The following is an 8,918-nucleotide window of genomic DNA, read 5'->3' as shown; positions in this document are numbered from 1 at the left end:
TTAATGCATAAACAGAATTACACATTAAAGGCTAGAAAAACCATTTTAGTTTGCTCTCCAAACCAGCTTTGCACTTCGGGCTTTCACTGCTTTCTCCTCCTGAGGTGCCCATATCTGTCTGCAGCTCCCCGAGTGCCACTAATGTCTGCATCCAACCGGAGTGGGAAAACGAAAGCCGCAGTAAATTTTACAGTATGTTTACATTTTAACAAGTTTTATAGAGGCAGTGTAATTCATGGCGTGCTCCAACAGCAGTATGGATCTCTTCCAGTTCAATTTTCCGAAGTCCGAGCTTGCAGCTGGGTCGCTCCTGGCGAAACGTGTGCGGTGCTGATTTGGGGCCGTGAGCCCCCAGCAGCAGCCACCGTCCCCACAGCCACCGGGTGCCACACCAGGCCCCAGGGCACGGCATTGGCCCCGCTTTGTGCGGACTGGCTTCGTAAACTTGGCTGCGAGGAGCAACAATCAATACTTCGTGTTTAATGACGCAAAACTGAAATTAGTATGGATTTTATGTCTCCTTCTCTTCCCAATTATGCAAACGCTACCGTGCCTCTTTTGTCGCTGCCTTATGCTACGGCTTTTATACAGACTGTCTGGTGATGTTTAATTGAAAGGCTGAATAGTCAAAAATGTCACAACCAATTTTAGTTTTTACTTTTTTTGTTCAGTCTTCACCCTTAGGTTAATAGAAAATGATGTCAAACACAAGAAATGATTTATGTAAGTCGTGCAGGTTTCGTCACCCAGGGCTATATATAAAGTCAATTGCAAATTGTTTTCACATTCTAAATTACCTTCCATAGCTCTGGGATACACTGAAAAAAATGACCAGTGGAATAATAAGGGAGAGTAAAAGGTTATCTTCTGAACTGAACTCTGCTTCAAAGAAAATAATTTTGGAAGTTGTTTATTTTTAATATGTCAGAAGAGGAAGTTCCTCAGAGCAGGCAAAAAATAAATAAATATATATATTTTAAAAAAGGAAGGCAAAAATAAAAAGTTTCACATCTGGATCGTTTCCAGTGGTGGATTATCGGGAAGCAGCCAGGCCCCCTGAACCACGCATGGTGCTTTATCAGCTTCGGCGTGTCAACAGGACGGCGCTGCAATTAGAGGCCCAGAGGGCCAAAGACTGGGGCAAAGACGGAGGAGAAATCCGACTTGTCAGCTTGACAAATCTAGGTTATGCATAAAACATATTTTGCAGTAATAGCCCGTCCAAGGCTGAGGGAATGAAAGTTGCATTAGGAGTAAATCAGCTACCAACTGTGATCTCGTTTCATGTCGAATGGCGCAGAACCTTGTACAAGATTAAAAAGCACCAGGTAAAATTTCTCTGTTTCACAAAATCAGCTGTATTTGAGAAAGCAGGCAGTAGTGCTGGCTGATCTGCTGGGCCCCTAGAGACAGCAATGGTCTCATTGGAAGCAAAAATGTTGGATTCATCCCTGGGTCAGATGAGCTATACAAGGTGAAAATACGCTCATTTTTTCCTTTTCATACGCCCAGCCTCCCTAGGAATCCCACTTCTGCCTGCAAGCTGTTGGTCTCCTGGCATCATTTTAACACAGCTAAAAAGCCGCAGTGCTGTCCCTTGGAAATTCTTGAGCGATACATTTCTTTTATGTATTATGATCAGGGCAGAGATGCACCTTTATGAGTAAATTGGGTGGGAATGGAGCAGGCAGCCCCCTCCACCCGTGGCTTTGGGAGCAAGCCAAGCCAGCGCTGCAGAAAGCAGCTCTGCCACGTGGCCTGGCATTCCCCATCCTGCTATGAGCCACCTTGGTGGCCCACAGGTGTGTTTCAGTAACAGGAAAACAATTTAATATGGAATAGAGTCTGCTTTTAGAATTCTGCGTTTGTGCCTGCTTTCTTTAAAAAACATTGTTATTTATTCGTAATTATTTTTATTGCATTTCATCAGTAATTACCAAATTTTTTCAATTTTAGGTCAATTACAGATCTCCCCCACCCCTCAACTCCTACCCCTTCTGAACAGCAAAGCCCTGCCAGACAGACACAACTTAGTTTTTTAAGCCCTACAACTGTGCTGAAATTCATGGGGGGATTTGTGCTGGCCCCATAGCCTGGACGCAGGGAACCCCAGCTATGCAGCTCAGTCAGTGGCAGCTCTTCTGTTGAAACAGGATCTGATGCAAATAGCCTGGTAAAGATATCAGGCTGTAAATCTCAGCTGGTGACACTCTTAATTATGCAATTGAATACGGTTTGATTGCAGAACAAAGAGAAGTGCCTGTCAGTAAGCTGGTGCTTGCTTGCCTCTTACCAGGACCATCTCCTCCCAGATCAGAGCAGCCACACACCTAACACGTGGAAGAACACTTTCCTCTTTTGCCCTGCCTGTTGTCTTTGTAGGTCTGATATTTTCTTTCAAAGTTAGTGCTGGATGTACTGATAAATGCCTTGGTTTCTGCATAGCTGGTTTGGATGCGTGGCTTGGGAAGCTCGCCCTGCAGACTTTACCTGAGGGAACACGGCTGTGGGAGCTCGAGGGAGAATCTCTGGTGTCAGCCAAGGGCACCCCACAGGCACATTGAAACATTTTTTTCTCTTCTTTTAGGAAGAACTCAAAAGGCTCCAGAACACCCTGGAACAGGTCAACGATGGCAAATACTTGCTTCAAAGGTAACTGTGTGGTTTCTGCCATATCTCGCATGTGGTAAAGTGAAATGATTTCCATAAGGCAACACGCCCTCTCTGAGGTTTGTTTGCTGTAATTATTTTTCACTAGGTAATATACTGAATATTCAAGATTTTGCATCTATTCCATAAACAATTCTTATTTTTAGTTACAGGAGGATAATTTCTGAAAACTGTTGCTGATTGAGTGATGTAATTAAGTGTCCAGTAAAGTCTCAAAAAAACTCCACAGGTTGGGGTCTAATCTTGCAAATTTCCATGCAAAGGCCTTTCATTCATGTTGCCAGTCCCATCCAAAGCAGCGCCTCAAGGTGTTTGATTTTTATCTCCTAGCATTTTAAAATTGCTTTCTCAAAACAGTTTGCAGCACTGATTCCTTGGTCATCATTTATTACAAAGAATTTTTTCTTCATATTCTTGTATGGCTTTTGCTGATGTAATTCATTTGCTACCAGCGTTACCATTGTTACCTTCCATTTTACTCTCCAGCTTTCTGAATGTAGCCCAAGGGATACAAGTTAATTTAGCAATAATATCTACTATATTTGCCAGTGTTTTTATTTGCAGCAGCTTCTTTGCTGGGTGTGCCTGTCTCTGGAGCTGGCATCTGGAGGGTTTAGTGCAGAAATCTGCAAGGACTCAGGGAGGCTTCAATCTGGAAAGTGGGTCCAAATTCCTACTTTTTGTTAACAGCCAAATGGAGCTGGACACGGGGACCCAGATGCCTTTCCCCAAAGACAGCAACACTTTAAAATAAGCAGCTCTTGTATGGGCTTGTCAAATTTTCTGAATTAATTCACAGTGATTGCAAAAGTGTCATGCTGAGATGCATTAAACCCATTTTCTTTTCTTTTTCATAGCCATCAGCTTGCCATGGATGAAGAAAATAATATTGAAAAGTATCACATCAACTTACAGCCCTTGGAATCAAAAGTGAAAATGTAAGTGACCAAGAATGGGGTTTCTGCATTTAAATGCAGCCGGGTTTGTCAGATTCCTGAACTTCAGAACCCAGATTGTGTCCATCCCAGATTTCTGTGTAACTGTGTTTCTATGTAAGTATATAAAAGCATCAGTTCAGGAAGGTGGTTAAGCTCCTGGCTGTAAAGCAAGGCAGCAGCTAGCACTCAGCCACGGCGCACACCTGACAGTAAGAAACTCCTCCAGCTTCCCAAGTGCCATCATTTTATCCTTTGTAAAACATCCCCTGTGTTTTTGATAGTTTATCGTAGGGTCAGTTATTCTAAAAGGCTTGTCTGTGCTGGGTCAGGACAGGTGGCAATACCAGGGATATAAATTAGCACGTACCCAGGTGTCCATCAGAGCTCTCTGCTTCTGCTGCTGGTCTTCCCAGCAGAAAGCTATAAACAAGGCTGCACTTGCCTCAACAATATGAATGCCTTTATGCTGAAGCCCCAGAGTATTCAGTGGCAAAATTCGGATACATCAGGCCCAGGTGTAGTGCTGCACAGAGCTGCATGCCTTGCTGCAGCGCATGCTGAAGTTCACTTCCAGTTGAAAACTACAGCTAACTTGCTGTAAAGGTGGTTAAAATATTAATGCTGTGTTAAAATATTTAATGGACAAGAAGTTTCAAATTAAAATCCAGCCAGTGTCTTTTAGTCATGCCAATTTAAGGCTGATGAAAGAACAGATTTTCAGAGAGCTTTTGGGAGGGGTAGCTACACCTTATTCTCATGCTTTAAAATGGAAAGTGCACATAAATACTGCTTGATTATATTTTGCAGTGGAACATGGAGCTGAGACAATGCAAAGTATAAATGCTTGAGGTGTGAAGATGTGGTTTCTTTAAAAAGCTTTGGCTGGTTGCCCAGGGAGGTGGTAGAGTCACAGTCCTTTGGGGTGTTCAAGAAAAGGCTGGACGTGGTGCTTGGGGACAGGGTTTAGTGGGAGACATTGGTGGTAGGGGGACGGTTGGACCAGATGATCTTGGAGGGCTTTTCCAACCCTAATGACTGACTGTGATTCCGTGATCCCGCACTGCCACCTGCTGAGCCTGGCCGCGGCTCCCTGCTGGCCCAGGCACTCGGGAGGTGGCCAGAGCAGTGAACGGGGCAGGTTTGGGGTCCCCAGCTACTGCAGGAGGGAGCCGGTTGTGAAAGATGCTGAAGTTCCAACAAGGTCTGTGTTGCAGTGCTGAAAGCTGGTGTAAATAAAAGATTTTGAAAGCTGTTCACTCTTTTAAGCAAATCGTTTCCTTTTTCTTTGTTTGCAAGGTGTAAGAGAATTGCTGAGCTAAGCATAGACTCAGATTTAAATCACTTCTGTGAGTTTAAGGATTTGAAATAAAGACTTGCTTCCACTTAACGAGTATCTCAAGATCTGCTAGTAGTGGCTAACAAAGGGTAGCTGTGTATCATAATTTCGCAAATACGAAAACAAAGTGCACAAAAATAAAACCACAAAAAAAACACCTCTTGGGTTGAGAATATGTATTTTAAATTGATCTTGCTGCTGCGTCCCCCCCTAACGCTGTGCTTGGTGCTCGCCCCAGCATCCAGCGAGCATGGCGTGAATACCTGCAGCGCCAGGACCTGCACCACGAGCAGCTGGACAAGCGCAGCCCCTCACCGCCCTCCCTGTCCTCAGACAAGATGAGCAGGTCCATCAGCATGAACACCTTTTCCGACAGCAGCACACCGGTGAGTGCCGCGTCTGGGCGCGTCTTCCTATTTGCTCCTTTTTCCTGGGCTCCTGGGCTTTGGGTAAATGAAAGCTGAATTGTTGGCTAAGCATTCAGAAGGGACTTTTACAGCAATAGTAGTGTCTCAAATGAACGTGCAAGTGATGTGCCTCTTTCAGGCACAGTTGAATGTGTGACCATGCTTTGGGCTTGTGTAACTGGGAGATAGATCTCAGCAATATGTGGCAAGTTGTTTTTCCAGCAAATCAACATAGTTTCTGACATTGTTTTGTTTTTACTAAAAGAGATATAGAGAAGTAGCTCTAGGGGTTAAAAATTAAACTTGTTTTTGGAAGAAATACACCACCTAGCACATTGGGTGGCAACTGGCTGCAGGCTGTAGTTCTCTTAATACAGTGACTTTAAACTGGAAATCCAAATATAAAGCCAATTTTTGAACATATTATGTGGCTTTGTGACTGTCCCAGGAGGGGGATTTTCAAGTCAATAAATCAGCAGAGAGAGATAGACTCTATAAATGTTGCTTTCAGCTTTGAGACAGAATACATCAGTTTTGAGGAAGCTGTGGACCAGAGTGCAGAAAATAATTCAATAATTTCATAAAAACACAGGAGATAAAATTTGCCGCGGTGCGTGTTAGACAAATAAATAAAAGAAGATAGATGGCACCATTTGGATGGGCTGTGCAGGATGGATGTGAGCAGGGGTGCTTTGGGTCCTTGCTACGAGTGCATGGTGGTCAGTTACGTGAAGCTTTGTTGGCAGTCACAGGGCAGTGCTTGGTGGCTTCCAAATTCACAAAAAGTCTAGAAATCATTGCTAGCGGGGTTCTGAGAGAAGCTGAAGCCTCTGCACAAGGAGGTGGTCATTGGTAGTTTAACTCTGCCTCCACTTTCTGAGTTACCCAGTTTAAAACTGAAGCTAGGCGAACTGTTTCCAGCTGCCATTGTTTTTGTGATGCCGCGGTTAGGTGGGCTGCACTGGATTTGAAAACATTTCCTGAAATATTTCTGAGCATTGCTTTATTTTTAGATGCCTCGTGTTCATAGCTGGAGGCGGGGATGATAAACTATGTCTCAATATTGGGCTATGCGCTGATGTCTCTTGTATTAAACGGGCTGAGCTGCTGTAATGAGAGAAATAGATGTGGGTTTTGTTTTTATCTGCCGCTGGAGTGGCTCGGCCACCACAAGAGGTCCCTCAAACCCAGCGCAGGAGCCTCGTGGAAGCTTTCAGGGCTTCTCCATCCGCAGCCGCCTTTGGCGAACTGTGTTTTCGATGCTTTCAGGTCTTTCAGGAAAATGAGTACATCAGGAAGGTACATATTTGTCTGAAAAAAGCAGCTGGAACACTAGCGTCGCTGCTTAGTTGGCACTAACGCAGTTATCCTCTCACTTCTGCATCACACCCGTTTAATGCAAAGGCAGACAGCGATATTGTTTTACACTTTTCCAGCACTGAGTGCCAATAACCTTTGAAAAATCAGGGACCATTGCTGAAGGCCAAGGAAACCCAGTCCATTTAGCGTGTCCTTGACTATTGTAATTCCTGAGGCTTTTTGTCAGCCCAGGTATTGACACTGTCAGGTTTCAGGCAGGGCAGGCATAAGGCCAGAACAAAGCAGGGACAACTAACCTTGAGCTGTTGAAATGTGGATGGGAGAGTAATTGGTTGTCTTACCCAAATAAAAAGACTTGGCCTGGATTAAATGCTCCATTTGGACTGTGAGTTATGTTTTCTGCTCTAGCATAAGGTAAACCAAGTAAGGAGAAAGAAACTTCTGAGCAGAAAAACAACTGCTGGACCTGTCTGTAATTCTGCACTCTCTTGAAGTTTCATGTTTAGAAAATCCAAGCTGGAAGCAGGTGAGCAGAGTGAGGAAACTACCAATCCACTTGCCAAGTCCTCAATTTGGCCTACATTCCAGAACAAGGACTTTGAGAAATGGGGCAAACTCATTACAGCTCCATTTCTTTTGCATAAGCAGTGTTGCTGGTGCACTAAGAAATATTCTTATGGTTAGTTTTTTTTTGTGTAAAAGTGCGCTGTGCTGAGCGGTATGGAGCCTCCTAAGCAAATATTGGGAGGAGGGAGAAAGTCAAAATGAAACCTGGACCCTCTGGGGAGGTTTTCCTTCTCTTTTCTAGAAAGGCAAAAAGCAACTATGCCAAAACTAACATGCCAAAATATGTTAGCAATAAGCAGTTATACAGATGGGAGAGAGAAATTTATGAAGTATTTTGAGAAACCACTGTCACAACAGAGCCACTTAATTCAGCTGAAATCTAATCCTGGTTTTCCATTTCCATTCTTACCACAAGCCTCCCAGTGCTCTGTTTGCTGGGTCCTCAGCTGTATTTTCAATGGCAAAAAAGTAGTCATCTACTTGAATAATAAAAACCAGGAAGGATCTCGTGTCCATAAAATAAGAAATTGTTATCCTATGGGCTAACAAATGCAAATTACTGCAGCAGGGTGGGTATTGAAGCTGTGCACACCAAATGTCTGTTTGTATCAGAACGTGGGACCAGAAGTTGTGGTGAGGTAAAATTTGCAACGCTGGCCTGAGCCTTGGCAGATGCAGTGCGGGTGCACTGGGCATTGCTGATATGCTGACATTAATTCATTTGTAATCATTAAAACTCTGTGAGATACCACAACTTCCATGTTAGCAGTTTTCATATGATGGGAGATAGCTGGCAAGTGGGCTTTGTGTCTTGCCACTGTGAGTTGCCAGCCCTGTAATCAATCCATTATGTATGGACTGATTCATCAATCTCTAATGTATGTGGGTTCAAAAAGTTGTAGTTTAGCGCTGCTGGCTGTGGTTACCACATTTCAGCCCAGGCAGACAACCTAATTGTGTGTGTCTAAGATTCAGAAGCTTGATAAATCATTAATTATGATATCATTGAATTGATGTGCTTGAACTTGTTTTGGTTCAGCTAGCTGCCTCCACAATTGCAGTAAACGTATTTATGGATGAAATAGTTTAAGAAACAGGAAGATTAGTACTACTTTTCTGGGATGTAGTGACTGAAGGAGCAAAATGAATGATTACTATTATGAAAAATTACTTTGGGAGTATATATATATGTCATTTTTTTGCTTAAGTACACTAGATATGATCTAATAATTTGTCACTTAAATAATTTTTCGTTGAGACTCAAATCCAGTCTACACATATGTCTGTTAAAACTTAACATGCGTTCATCTGCCGTGACTCAGAGACGTAATGCAAGACATAATAAAACAGGGCACAATGAAAGGCAGTAACAATCCCCTATCGGATATGTAGGAAAAAGAATAAAACAGTGTACTTAGTGATCAAACCTACAACTGGGTGAAATGATTCTAGCCCAAAAGTATCAGTACTTACATGTGGCTGAGACTGGGCAGGAAATGGTGAACTTAAATATCAAAGGCATAGACAATTTTCTACTATTTGGTCATGCAAGCTACCATAAACCACTGAAAGACAAACGAATGCCTTCTGTGTCATTGCTTATAACTGCCACTACAACATTTTTATAGCCATTGTAGAGTTTATGAAGTCTAGAATTTCACTTTTTAGTATTTTGGAGAT

The 8,918-nt window shown here is 43.1% G+C and overlaps 1 protein-coding gene across 1 annotated transcript; it reads left to right on the top strand.

Moving 5' to 3' along the window:
* Positions 1 to 1,067: 1,067 nt before the first annotated feature.
* Positions 1,068 to 5,508, top strand: IQCJ (IQ motif containing J; the record flags this gene model as incomplete). Its single annotated transcript, XM_084292381.1, has 4 exons — positions 1,068 to 1,166; positions 2,588 to 2,652; positions 5,183 to 5,330; positions 5,491 to 5,508. The coding sequence occupies 4 exons, from the start codon at positions 1,068 to 1,070 to the stop codon at positions 5,506 to 5,508; spliced, it is 330 nt and encodes a 109-aa protein (XP_084148507.1).
* Positions 5,509 to 8,918: the final 3,410 nt, after the last annotated feature.

This window comes from Netta rufina (assembly GCF_964035555.1).
Source record: "Netta rufina genome assembly, chromosome: 9".
NCBI lineage: Eukaryota > Metazoa > Chordata > Aves > Anseriformes > Anatidae > Netta > Netta rufina.
The sequence above is the reverse complement of the archived record's forward strand: the minus strand, read 5'-3'. Positions and strand labels throughout refer to the sequence as shown.